This window comes from Microplitis mediator, chromosome 1, assembly GCF_029852145.1.
Source record: "Microplitis mediator isolate UGA2020A chromosome 1, iyMicMedi2.1, whole genome shotgun sequence".
Lineage (NCBI taxonomy): Eukaryota > Metazoa > Arthropoda > Insecta > Hymenoptera > Braconidae > Microplitis > Microplitis mediator.
The window spans coordinates 674,679-688,289 of NC_079969.1; the positions used below are offsets into that span (position 1 = coordinate 674,679).

General features: G+C 29.9%; 3 protein-coding genes across 3 annotated transcripts; all 3 read right to left on the minus strand.

Moving 5' to 3' along the window:
• Positions 1–2,588: 2,588 nt before the first annotated feature.
• Positions 2,589–3,863, minus strand: LOC130673060 (uncharacterized). The gene is made up of 3 exons (XM_057477992.1): positions 3,639–3,863; positions 2,970–3,165; positions 2,589–2,889 (listed from the first exon to the last, which is right to left on the minus strand). Exons 1-3 carry the CDS (start codon positions 3,754–3,756, stop codon positions 2,589–2,591), a joined length of 615 nt encoding a protein of 204 aa, XP_057333975.1. The 5' UTR covers positions 3,757–3,863.
• Positions 3,864–4,322: 459 nt separating this feature from the next.
• LOC130676193 (uncharacterized) lies at positions 4,323–8,749 on the minus strand. The gene is made up of 5 exons (XM_057482292.1): positions 8,367–8,749; positions 6,109–6,304; positions 5,727–6,026; positions 4,560–4,824; positions 4,323–4,334 (listed from the first exon to the last, which is right to left on the minus strand). The coding sequence occupies exons 1-5, from the start codon at positions 8,482–8,484 to the stop codon at positions 4,323–4,325; spliced, it is 891 nt and encodes a 296-aa protein (XP_057338275.1). The 5' UTR covers positions 8,485–8,749.
• Positions 8,750–9,121: 372 nt separating this feature from the next.
• On the minus strand, positions 9,122–11,728 carry LOC130675725 (uncharacterized). Its single transcript, XM_057481566.1, has 3 exons — positions 11,530–11,728; positions 9,742–9,919; positions 9,122–9,664 (listed from the first exon to the last, which is right to left on the minus strand). The coding sequence occupies exons 1-3, from the start codon at positions 11,627–11,629 to the stop codon at positions 9,433–9,435; spliced, it is 510 nt and encodes a 169-aa protein (XP_057337549.1). The 5' UTR covers positions 11,630–11,728; the 3' UTR covers positions 9,122–9,432.
• Between the last annotated feature and the right edge of the window lie 1,883 nt (positions 11,729–13,611).

The window sequence follows — 13,611 nt, forward strand, 5'->3', positions numbered from 1 at the left end:
CACTCCCGTCAGCCTTTTGGCCACAGAGTAATCGAACATAGAATTTTTTTACGTACACCTCTACGCCCGTGATGAGGAAAATGCTCACATTTTTTGAGGAGCATAAAAAAAAATTTTTTTTATAATTTCTATGACAACCAAACAAATTTTTTTCAAGCGGAATCTGAAAATAGATAAAACTATTCAAAGATAGCAAAAATTTCAACTATTCGTTTCATTTTAAAAAAAAAAGTTATTCATGTTTAAAATTGAGCGTGAGCAAAATGCTCATAATGGGAGTGCTGACGGGTTAAAATCTTCTAATTCAATTTTTATATAGTTCAAATCATTGTAGGCGATACGTACCGATTAGTTATCGATGACCAACTCATGTTGTAAGAATACATTATTGCAGCCACGGAATACTCCAAGGACAGCGAATAAAAACATAGTTGTTTCACGTTTAGAAATGTCTGTTAGAAAAAATAAATCATGAATTGATAAATAATTATAAAAATAGTTATAATAATTATAATAATTATTATAAATAACTATAATATATACTTTAATGTAAATATAAATTACCGCAATAAAATTACACGAAAAATGGCCGACTTTAAACAAGATACTGAAGTTAGCCGACGTCTAATAATTTTTTAATTTAAAAAAAAATATAAATTTAAAGAAAATAAAATATTTAAAAAATTTCACTTGTATCTTTTTTAATTTTATACATGTGCATATTTTTATTTTATTTTTTTGCAATTAATTTGTTGAAAAAAATTAATTCCAAAATTATGAATTTTGTGATCCGTTTAACTTCAGTGTGATGTTTTAAACATCGTTAATTTATCATGTACCTAAAGATTATAACATTTTTCGCGTTTTAAAAATTAATAAAAAATAACACACTTTCTGAAACTACACTGAGAAAAAATTTCTCTTCGGACAATTAAATTGGTTTTGTTAAATTCTGTTGAACTAAAATTTATTTGGGACAACTAAATTTTATTATGTCAATAATATACAGCTAACAACTTTATTTTGTGCCGCTTAGATACTAGTTAAATATTTTGACCTTAAAATTTTTTACTAGAATAAGTGCATACTCACTGCACTTTTTTACAGATAAAATCCGTCATTCGGCTGATAAAATAATCAAAGACAACAATTTTCGATAGAGTTTAATGTGACATAAAAGAATTTTCATCCATTTATCACGAAAATTGGGATTTTTTTTTCCAAACAATTAATTTTAATTACGTGTAACTGTTGAATTACAAGGTTTATGAATAATTGGATAACATTATTTGATGGATAATAAAATGATCTACAAAAAAGTTCCTAAATTTTTGTTTTGTTACATACAACAAAATTTTCGTATGGAACTAAAAAAAAAATATCGATTTTATTTTACACAGTCTAATATATGGGGGAGGGAGGAGTGAAACGGGGTACTTAAGGAACCAGTAAGTTTTTGGGAATTCAAATACGTTAAATAAAATTTTTTGTTTTTTTTTTTAATATTTGTAGTAAATGGAAAAAATTTTCGGCAGTTTTATGTTTAGATATTCACATTTTTCGTTATTTGGTGGCATTCATCACCAAGGATCGCTAGTATCTTTGTGACTATCAACTTTGAATTAATTTTTCTTAGGTCTGTTATGTAGAAAATTGAATTTCCTATGAAATGTTTATGTTAAAATTTATTTTTTACCCTGAAAAAGTGATAGTATCTTGATAAATTATCTTTTTTAGAACAAATTTGCAATTATCTCAGTAACTATCAACTTTACGTAATTTTATTATAGGACCTTTTTTGTAGAGAATTAAATTTCCGATCAAAATAAGTTGGAAAAAAAATTTTAAACAACTTCTAACTTTAGCGGGATTTGGCGAGCCTAAAATATCGACCTAAAAATTTTTTTTTTTTCCGAAAAATTTTTTTTCTGTACAAAGAAAAATATTTTTGGTATTAATAATGAAAATTTTAAAAAGGCGGGTTTCGGCCCACCCTAATCAACATGCTGGGATAAATATAGAACCCCCGGTATAGCTTTCGTCCGAAACTTGACGTAATTTGGCAGCTTGAACTGGACAACTCGCAATTTCTGCAACTCGTTGGCGTGCGCAGCAGTTGATGACAATTTTATCGCTGGAATTACTATTTTCCGTATCTTTATTAAATTTTTTATAGTCTTTACAATAAAAAAATTACATTTGCTGGGATACAATCAAATCGATTGATGTTGTGATATACGGAGAAAAGTGAATAATAGGAATTACTACTAAGTTACAATCCTGTGTGTTAACCAGAGTTAATTATTATTATTATTTTAAAAAGTTAATATTATTATCCTGATAGTAAATATTACACTTTAAAAAATAGCCGGGGTATGCACGCATTAGCCCCCGAAATTTTTCTAATTTAACTTTTAAAGCGCCAATCGAAGTATATAATTCGAATAATTTTCAGTATATTAAAATAAATAATCCGTGCAGTGAATATTCACCGATTAATTTTAAAAGAACACCGACACTATAAACTTTTATTAATATTGAAGATAAAAACAAAATAGTTTTTCAAAAAAATTTATTATTCAAGGATTTTACATGGAAATATAATATAACTTATCGTCAAAAATGTTTTGTCTTATAATTGTACTGTTGGAACTTGATCTTTGTTTATTTCGATAAAATACGATATATTTCTTTGTCAATTTTGTATGGAAATTAAACAACCATATGAAATAAACTATGAGCATGATGATGGTAACTATTCTGTTTTGAATTCGATCCTCATGAGGATCTGCAGGTGGTAGTAATGTACCCAGAGTAGACAAAGCGGACAGGGGAAAAGTCAGAAAGCAAAGAATCATCAATACGGATTCCACCATGCCTTGAATGCGGCTGTAATAAAAAAGTTATTCAAGAATATTTGTACATAATTTTGATTACTTCTGTAGTTGTATTGAAACATGAAAGTATACTCGAACTTAAGTGACGACCATTTATGGAAATCGTCTTTTTTCAATCCCATCGAATGTAAATCTGCTGTTAACGCTATGCCAACGAGATTGATAAGTAAAAATGTAAATGTCATCAATTCAGAAGGGAAGAAAATTTCTTCAGATGGTTCTAGGATTCTCGTCACTATTATTGACGCACATAACGTCGGTGCTGCATCTTTAGTTAAACAAAGAAATAGATTAACACAGTTTTTTTTATTTTCTTATATAATTTGAACTGACGAATTATTTTTCGTCGGATACAAAAAAAAATGTATTCGATTGGAACTATGAGTTTACGAATTATTCGTAAACGTTCAAACTCTCGATACGTCGGGCTTGTTTGTAACTTATTGTAATAAATTAGTTATGATTATATGTATAAAGTCATATTCACAATAACAGAGGATTTCTCGGAGCAACAAAATTTCCTTGTGCCAATAAATTTATTCTAATCCTAAAAAAATATTTATTTTATGACGTATATACACAGTGCAAAATATATATTCCTTTCCCCGAGAAATTCTTTTTTCTGAGTAACACAATCTTAGGATAAGATTAATTTTTTTTATTGCAAACAAATTCATGACCGAAAAAATTCCTAGATTTTCTTATACATGAAAGTGATAAAGAGAGAGAATACTGACTTACATAAAAAAAAAAACATGATGAAACATATGCAAAAATCAAGACTATTTTTCCATATGTAGCGTCTACCGATGTTCTCGTCGTAATCAGAGCTTTTATCAATTAACGGTTCAGTTTCCATTATTGATGACAACTTTGGGAACAACAATCAACTGATTCGTGTAAAAAATTCTGATTTATTAAATTTATAGAATCTACGAGAACTATACCACTGTTGTACGCGCTTCGGAGGCTTCACGGAGACTGATATCGCGTGTGAGTTACGAACGATACAAGTTTTCGTTTAGAAATACAGACCACAAGGAGCGTTAGAAAGATTTTTCTAAGTATAGAACAAGTTATTTTCAGTGATATAGGCCTATTTTTTATAGAACCCGATATATTGTCAAAGTTATTTTGGTTCGATCCGTCCATAAAAGGAAATTCCTGCTATAAAATTTGTTATGGTAACATATATATTGTGTTAATTTTAATTTTTAGAAACTTTTCTTCGACTCTGTCGGAGGCCAATAAAGCCAGCTTATTTACTACTCTCTAAACATGAATTTGTGAAAATAGGTGAATATTTACTGATTCCAAGCGCAAATCGAACCACTAAATCCAAAAAGTGTCTCGATTGGCACTCAGAATTAGTGAATATTCACTTATTTCACTTATTCATGTTTAGAGAGTATCGATCAGAAAAAATCATACATTTAGCTAGGATTGTAATTGTTAAATTATCAATTCACATGTGATAATATATTGACGTAGACATCAAGAATAACAATACCGGAATAATTTAAATAATAATAAAAAACTCCATAACTAATGAAATATCAACTTTATTCCATTACATTTCTCCATATAATACACTGTAAAATTTTTTGGACTCGGTATATATATATAAATTAATAATTGCCATTCAATTTTTAAATAAATTACCAATTTTGTTATCAATTCAGCGGATCCGACTCCTACTTTGCGTACTTCTGTACTTGATTCTACCATGATGTTGTCATCATTATCATTATAATCATTATTATTATCAAGATTATCATCATTTACATCAACATTGCAATCCATTTTTTCGTCGCCGCTATTTTCTTCTTTATCAGTTTTTATTTCTCTGGTATTCCATTGCGATAATTTGATGGCTATTCTTTCTCTGAACATACTTATTCTATCAGAAGATATCGCATCTTTGAATCTGTTTATTTTGCATACTTCTTTTTTATATCAACAAAAAAAAAAAAAAAAAAAAAATTAAAAATACAACAATTAATATTTTTTTTTTTTTAAATGAAATGAAATGAATTAATTATTTTTTTTAAAAATTTAGTAACTCTAAATTATTGGAGTTTTTTCTACTAGAGGACACTATCAGGAACAAAAAATACAGACCACAGGGAGAGTAAAAAGATTTTTCTAAGTATAGAACAAGTTATTTTCAGTGATTTGGCCTCATGGCGTCATGGCCCTTTTCACAGCCAAAAGTAAGTGTTCCGGAAAAAATAGACTAATAGGTCTATTTTTTACAGAGCCCGATATGTTGACAAACTAATTTTGGTTTTGTCCATAAAAGGAAACTCCTGTTATAAAATTTACGTTGTGATTACATGTAGCGTGCCAAAAGGTAAAAGGGCGCATAAATTTTCTTTTCATCGCCAGTTGACTAGTGAACATTTTTTACGCTTGAAAGTCAAACATTGTTTTCCCAAAGCTAAGAGGGCGTATGTATTTAATTATGCGCCCTTTTAGCTTTAGGACATGCACACAAACACCTGCACACACGCAAACACATACTCGCACACACACACACTCACACATTGTTTAGCAGTTTAGTATAAATTTATTTAAGCATTAAAACTCCGGACCGGAGTGAATTGGGAGTGAAATAAAATCCGCGTCACTCCGCAATCACTCCGCTAAAAAAAAACTCCCAATTCACTCCGCATGCGGAGTGATTTTTTGTTAAACTCCGGAACTCCGAGTGGCGGAGTGAATCCGGAGTAAATTCGGATTTTATTTCACTCCGGATTTTTGACAGTGTAATATTGAAGATAAAAACAAAATAGTTTTTCAAAAAAATTTATTATCCAAGGATTTTACATGGAAATATAATATAACTTATTGTCAAAAATGTTTTGTCTTATAATTGTACTGTTGGAACTTGATCTTTGTTTATTTCGATAAAATACCATATATTTAATCATCAATTTAAATGCGACATTAAACAACCATATGCAATAAACTATGGTCATGATGATGAGAACTATTTTGTTTTGAATTCGATCCTCATGAGGATCTGCAGGTGGTGGTAATGTATCCATCAGAGTAGACAACAAGCACAGGGGCAAAGTCAGAACGCAAAGAATCATCACTACGGATTCCCCCATGCCGTGAATGCGGCTGTAATGAAAAAGTTATTCAAGAATATTAGTACATAATTTTGATTATTTTTGTAGTTATATTGAAAAAATTGAAAGTATACTCGAACTTAAGTGACGAACATTTATGGAAATCGTCTCTTTTCAATCCCATCCAATATATATCTGCTGGTAACGATATGCGAACGACATTGATAAATATAAATGTAAATGTCATCAATCCAAACGGGAAGAAAATTTCTTCAGATGATTCTAGGGTTCTCGTCACTATTATTGTCGCACACAACATCGGTGCTGCGTCTTTAGTTGAACAAAGAAATAAATCAACACAGATTCTTTTAATATTTATGCTTATATATATATATTAAAGGTGTTTGCTTATATAATTTGAACTGACGAATTTTTTTGCATCGAATACAAAAAAAATTTATTCGATTGGAACCATGAATTTACGAATTAATCGAAATGTTCAAACTCTCGAAACGTCGAACTTGATTTTAATTGTTGTGATAAATCATTTATGATTATATATGGGGCATTCCATGTCAAATCACCGAGGTTTTGACTCGACCCCCCTCGATTCCGCTGAAACTTTTATATCATTTTTTATCCTTCCAAAGACATTTTTCTGAATTTTTTCAGATTTTTTTACCCAACCCAAAAAAAGTTACGAATTTTTGAAAAAAAACGCTCTTTTTTTTTAAATTGCTATAACTTTCTCGCAAATTAATCTTTCGGCACTTTTTTTTTTTGAAAATTTGTGTTTTCAAATGTAGTTTTCAGAAAAAAATACAAAAAATTTTTCGGCAGTCACGATATATGAAATATTTCAGTTTTTTCAATAAAACCGTCAATTTTTCGAAGTCCGAAACCTTCGATTCTCAATTTTTTTGCCTCAAAAAAAACTTCAACCAAGACAGTATTTAACCCCGCTATTCCCATTTTATGCCGACTTTCCTTTATATTTTTTTTTTTCGATTGAAAATAAAAAAATTCCTAAATTTGGCTTATTTTTTATGACTTTGCGCTGAAATTTTTTTGGATTGTTTTTAAAAGCTCAGAAGTTGAATTAAATTGGACAAAAACAACCATAAAGTGGATGAGGGGCAAGGATTGATTTTTTCAGAAGAAAATTCCTAATTTTTAAATATAGTGAAACCTAAACTTACAATTAACCTTCTCAATAAGACAATTTATAGATAAACTCAGAAAAATATCGATAACCCGAACTGAGAATCGAACCTAGACCATGTTGGTATCGTGCCGAGTGCTATACACCAGTTGAGATATACGGTGATACACTACATTTCGTTCAATTTGATCTAAAATTGTCTATAAAGCTATTATCTATATTTTTCTGAATTTATCTATAAATTGTCTTATTGAGAAGGTTAATTGTAGGTTTAGGTTTCACTATATTTAAAATTTGGGAATTTTCTTCCGAAAAAATCAATCCTTGCCTCTAATACACTTTACGGTTGATTTTGTCCAATTTTATTCAACTTTTGAGCTTTTAAAAACAATCCAAGAAAATTTCAGCGCAAAGTCATAAAAAATAAGCCTAATTTAGAAATGTTTGTATTTTCAATCGAAAAAAAAAAAAATATAAAGGAAAGTCGGCACACAATGGGAATAGCGGGGTTAAATACTGTCTTGGTTGAAGTTTTTTTTTGAGACAAAAAAATTGAGAATCGAAGGTTTTGGACTTCGAAAAATTGACGGTTTTATTGAAAAAACTGAAATATTTCATATATCGTGACTGCCGAAAAATTTTTTGTATTTTTTTCTGAAAACTCCATTTGAAAACACAAACTTTAAAAAAAAAAATGCCGAAAGATTAATTTGCGAGAAACTTATAGCAATTTAAAAAAAACAGAGCGTTTTTTTTTCAAAAATTCGTAACTTTTTTTGGGTTGGGTAAAAAAATCTGAAAACTTTTAGAAAAATGTCTTTGGAAGGATAAAAAATGATAAAAAAGTTTCAGCGAAATCGAAGGGGGTCGCGTCAAAACCTCGGTGATTTTACATGGAATGCCCCATATGTGAAGTCATTTTTACAATAAAAGAGGATTTCTCGGCGCAAAAAAATTTTTACATATTCTGAGTTAAAGTAAAAATTTTCTCGGAGCAAGAAAAATTTTCTTATGCCAAAAAATTTATTCTTATTTCAAGAAAATTTCTATTTTTATGCTGTTCAGTGTTGTTCAGCAAAATATTCCTGTCCCCAAGAAATTCTTTCTTCTGTGTAACACAATCTTATGATGAAATTAATTTTTTTTTATTACAAAACAATTTATGACCAAAACAATTCCTAGATTTTTTTATACCTGAGAGTGAAATAATGAATATGAATACTAACTTACCGAAAAAAAAAAAAATGATGAAACATATGCAAAAATCAAGACTATTTTTCCATATGTAGCGTCTACCGATGTTTTCGTCATAATCAGAGCTTTTATCAATTAACGGTTCAGTTTCCATTATTGAAAATAACGTTGGTAACAACAATTGACTGATTAGTGTAAAAAAATCTGATTTATTAAATTTATAGAATCTACGAGAACTATACCACTGTTGTACGCGCTTCGGAGGCTTCACGGAGACTGATATCGCGTCAGGGTTACGAACGATACAAGTTCGTTTAGAAATACAGACCACAGGGAGAGTAAAAAGATTTTTCTAAGTATAGAACAAGTTATTTTCAGTGATTTGGCCTCATGGTGTCATGGCCCTTTTCACAGCCAAAAGTAAGTGTTCTGGAAAAAATAGACTAATATAGGTCTATTTTTTACAGAGCCCGATATGTTGACAAACTAATTTTGGCTTTGTCCATAAAAGGAAATTCCTGTTATAAAATTTACGGTGTGATTACAGATATTGTCTTAATTTTAATTTTGAGAAACTTTTCTCCGACTCTGTCGGAGACCAATAAAGTCCAGCCTATTTACTATCAGAAAAAATCATATATTTAGCTAGAATCATAATTATTAAATTTTTAATTTACATGTGATAATATATTGACCTCGACATCAAGAATAACAATATTGGAATGATTGCAATAGTAATAAAAAACTCCAAAACTAATGAAATATTAATTTTATTTCATTACGTTTCTCCATATCATCGTAAAATTTTTTCATCCATGAATAGATAAGTTGCGATATGGTCAGATCTAACGATATTTGCTCAGATATAGAATTGGGACCTGACCATATAACAAATTTATCATTTGTCGGCACTGAATTGAAAACTCCGAATAAATCCGATTGAATTTATTTGGTAACTTAACCGGAAATCATAAGATCGGAAATTTCTGGTTACCTTTTAGTTGGGTTTAATCGAAAAATTCTGATCGCAGTCGATTAAGGATTTCCTAATTCGAGTTTTTATTCAGGGGTATATAATAATTAACTTGTGACAATTTTTTATCTATATAATCCTCGTTATAATCATATTCAGTTTTATTTTCAGTATGCGGTTATAGGTAAGCCACAGTATTCCGGTGATAAATAAATACATAGAATATGCGATAAATATAAATGGAAATACATCTATCTGCCTATCTTTATCGCGCTCAATAATTTCATTAATTTGAGGCAGATGACTTATACTAAAGATACCCATAATTATCGGAATACCCATAATGGATGCACAAATTGTTCTGCAAAAAAAAGAAATTATTATCGAAACATTCAATTAATACTTGTAATTATTACAAAATTCAGGATGTTATCTTACCTTAATAGTGTTATGCTTTCGAAATCTAGTGAGTCGTGAAACACCGCTAAGGAAGATAATATATCGATAAATAATCTCGTGATGGTGGATGTTGATATCCAAAAATCGTCCAAGACTTCTTTCGGAACTTCGTTAATTTTTGAGTAAATCATTACTGTCCAGTGCGTTAGGACTCCAGCTGTGAAAGAAAAAAAAATTATATATATATGTAATAAAGTGGGGGGTAAATGGGATAGCTGTTATGAACTAAAAAAATTATTTATTATAAATGTTTCAAATACATAGTACACGGAAAGAAAATTATGGGAACTTTTCCTATGCATTATGGGAATGGTTCCCATAATGGTATGGGAATAGTACCTATACTACTATAGGAATGGTTCCCATATATTATGGGAACCATCCCCATAATAGTATGAGAATAGTTCCCATACCATTATGGGAATGGTTCCCATAATGATATAGGAATGGTTCCCATACCATTATGGGAACTATTCCCATAATGTTATGGGAACCATCCCTATAATATCATAAAATTCTTTTTTTGCACAATAATGTAGAAATTTCCCAAAATTTGAATTTTCTTGAATGTTTTGTGCTGACAAAAAATTCTTGTTAAAAATTTTAATGTTTTTTTGCTAAATACGATTTTTTTTTTCAATTTTTGAATTTTTGTTTTTATGTTTAATAATATTTCTGTGCATTGTAGAAAAGGTTACCACGCTTCTTTAAATTAATTTTTTCATGATAATATGGGAACCATTCCCATAATATTATAGGAATCGTTCCTATAATAGTATGGGAACTATTCCCATAATATTATGGGAATGATTCCCATAATGGTATAGGAAACATTCCAATTGCATTATGGGAATCATTCCCATAATATTATGGGAATGGTTCCCATACTATTATAGGAACCATTCTTATAATATTATGGGAATGGTTCCTATAATATTATAGAAAGTATTCCTATAAATTATAGGAACCATTCCTATAATTATAGGAACCATTCCTATAGTGTTATGGGTATCATTCCCATAATTATAGGAACTATTCCTATAATTATGGGAAACATTCCTATAATTATAGGAACCGCTCCCATAATTTATGGTCGTAATTCCTATGTTGGTATAGGAAAAAATTTCACAAAATTATGGCAGCGGTTCCCATAATTTTCATTCCGTGTATAGAGACATTATAGTCTCTAAAACGACTATGGGGTAAGTTGTTTTCCTCGACTAGTGGTCGGGTGAGTCCCGCTTCAAGTCACCATTTTATTACTGATTTATAATAGAATGACCTTGATACACTGAGAGAACAATTTATTTGAGCCAAATGAATAAATTTATTTGACTGAACAAAATCATTTATTTTATTCAAATATACATTTGTTTATAGTTAACAAATCTTGGTTGAAAAAAAGTCCAAATAAAGATTTGTTAACTATAAACAAAACATTATTTTATTCAAATGAACCATATCTTTGTCTCAAATAAACACTAATTAGGTCTATTCAAATATGGGATTTATTTGCCTGAAACAAATCTCATTCATCGGCTCAAATAAATTGTTCTCTCAGTGTAATAAATCCGAAAAAATTATTTTATTGGTCTATAGAAATGGTCATTCTATTTGGTGTGATCAGCTCATTCTTCGCTTTTTTTAAAGACTGTAAATATACATTCACAAAAATCAATAAATAAAAACAAATTTTGTATGTCAAAAAGTGGTGCCTCATTTTTCCCCACATTGAAGAGTTTTTTGTATACACTTTTAAAAACTTACGAATCAACGAAATAACCAAACTTTCAACATATATTTTTTTCAAAGGCTCGATTTCGTCCTCATCAGCAGATTCATATTCCACAAGTGAGTCTGTCTCCATGATTCAACTTTTATTTTTTATAAATAATCAACTTATAGATATAACAGTACTTATCGATTGAATCTTCTTTAATATTTAGTCTGAAAGACTTCTGTAGTAGTACACTCCGCGGTGGTACGACTATGACTGATGTCACATCTGCCTAATGCACGTTCGTACTCCACATGTATAGTTAAGATATCGCCTCAAGTATACGGATAATAGTCTAAAAATATCTAACATTAAGTTATTTTAGAGTAATTTTGTCTCAAAGCTCTTTTCACACTAAGAAATCATTGTATTTTTGTAACTATATTGTTTGGATTTAAATATAAGTTAGAAAATTACTTTTATTGTGATTAGAAATTAAATATTTTATTGAGCTTCTTTAATATGGTCACATCGGTACGAATCATAAACAATTATGAGAGACTTATGGGAAGGGGGGGGGGGGAATTGGCCCTAGGGGCAAAACGGGCCCCCTAAAATTTTGGATGCCTCGAAATATCAGAGGGCAAAAAGGTCCCCTCGAAATTTTTAACATGAAAAGTGTTGGGGGGAGGGGGTAAAATGGGCTGTCTAGACTTTGAAAACCTACGAATATTTTTTAGCCAAACGGGTTCCTAAAATTTTTTTAACAGATATGATTAAAGAATTATGATAAGGGGCAAACTAGGTCACGAGTTCAACAGCATTACTAACTATACTTTTTTTCAAAAACAATTTATTCTATATAATCGAAAATAATTAAAATATAAGCAATCAAATAATGTAATTAAGTTATTTTTAGGTCCAAATTTTCACTATCAACTCTTTTTTATACTAAACACACAGCAGAAAGTTTCAAAACACAAAACAAGACACAAGCATACATTGAGTTTTGTTGGGGGCCCGTTTTCCCAATTTTTCAGGTTTTTTTAATTTTCATAGACACAGCAAATTAACACCAAAAACTCAGCAGAAGGAACAAAAAGTGAAATAAGCTGAAAAACTCGCATTATAAAAATTTTTTGAGGGGGGGGCCATTTTGCCCCACATTTTTTAATTTTTTAATTTTTAATGGACAGAACAAATTAACGTCAAATACTTGGCGAGGGGGTAAAAAAAAGTAATACAAGTTAAAAAAACTGAGGATTTGAAAATTTTTTTCTTAAGGGGCCCATTTTGTCCCCCCCCCTTCCCCTATATGTATAATATAAGCCAACGTGAGCTGCTCACGATGTCCTCTACCGTTGCGCGTATACTCAAAAATTTATTTGAGCCGAATGAGATTTGTTTCAGGCAAATAAATCCTATATTTGAATAGACCTAATTAGTGTTTATTTGAGACAAAGATATGGTTCATCTGAATGAAATAACGTTTAGTTTATAGTTGACAAATCTTTATTTGGATTTTTTTTTCAACCAAGATTTGTTAACTATAAACAAATATATATTTGAATAAAATAAATGACTTTGTTTAGTCAAATAAATCTATTCAATTGGCTCAAATAAATTGTTCTCTTAGTGTAAAATTCATATACTAGTGTGATTAATGCAATTATAAGATTAAAATATGATAATATATAAGTATTTCTATTTGGCTGAATTAAACTCCAGTCTTATCCCTTCTTTAAAGTAATGTATATTATAATTGCGATATTATTAAGGAGAAGGTATTAAATACCGTTCGAGTTTCATATCGGCTCTCTACTCTTTAAACTTGGCAGGCGCTAACGCATGCGTATACTTCTATACCAATGGCAGTAGGAATAAAAAACTGTTTTGTATATCACAAGTCCAATAAGAAAGCACTGGTTGGACATTGCATATAGTGGGAGTTGATATTCCCTCCACTATTTAATAAATTAGGGCTGTACATCTAAACCGGCTTAACCGGTTAAAAAAGTTAACCAGGTTAATTAGCTGGTTAGCTGGCCAGCTTAGCTAATTTAACCGGTTAACTTCATTAGCTTGGCTAAGCAGCCAAAGGCTTAACCGGTTAACTTAAATTAGCTAGGCTA

Coding starts and splice junctions, on each gene's coding strand:
- LOC130673060 (XM_057477992.1), bottom strand. CDS start 3,756: ATGGAAACTGAACCGTTAATTGATAAAAGCTCTGATTACGACGAGAAC. Junction 3,166..3,638: donor CATCATGTTTTTTTTTTTAT/GTAAGTCAGTAT, acceptor GTTTAACTAAAG/ATGCAGCACCGACGTTATGT. Junction 2,890..2,969: donor TGGTCGTCACTTAAGTTCGA/GTATACTTTCAT, acceptor TTTTTATTACAG/CCGCATTCAAGGCATGGTGG.
- LOC130676193 (XM_057482292.1), bottom strand. CDS start 8,484: ATGGAAACTGAACCGTTAATTGATAAAAGCTCTGATTATGACGAAAAC. Junction 6,305..8,366: donor CATCATTTTTTTTTTTTTCG/GTAAGTTAGTAT, acceptor GTTCAACTAAAG/ACGCAGCACCGATGTTGTGT. Junction 6,027..6,108: donor TGTTCGTCACTTAAGTTCGA/GTATACTTTCAA, acceptor TTTTCATTACAG/CCGCATTCACGGCATGGGGG.
- LOC130675725 (XM_057481566.1), bottom strand. CDS start 11,629: ATGGAGACAGACTCACTTGTGGAATATGAATCTGCTGATGAGGACGAA. Junction 9,920..11,529: donor TTTGGTTATTTCGTTGATTC/GTAAGTTTTTAA, acceptor TTTCTTTCACAG/CTGGAGTCCTAACGCACTGG. Junction 9,665..9,741: donor GAAAGCATAACACTATTAAG/GTAAGATAACAT, acceptor TTTTTTTTGCAG/AACAATTTGTGCATCCATTA.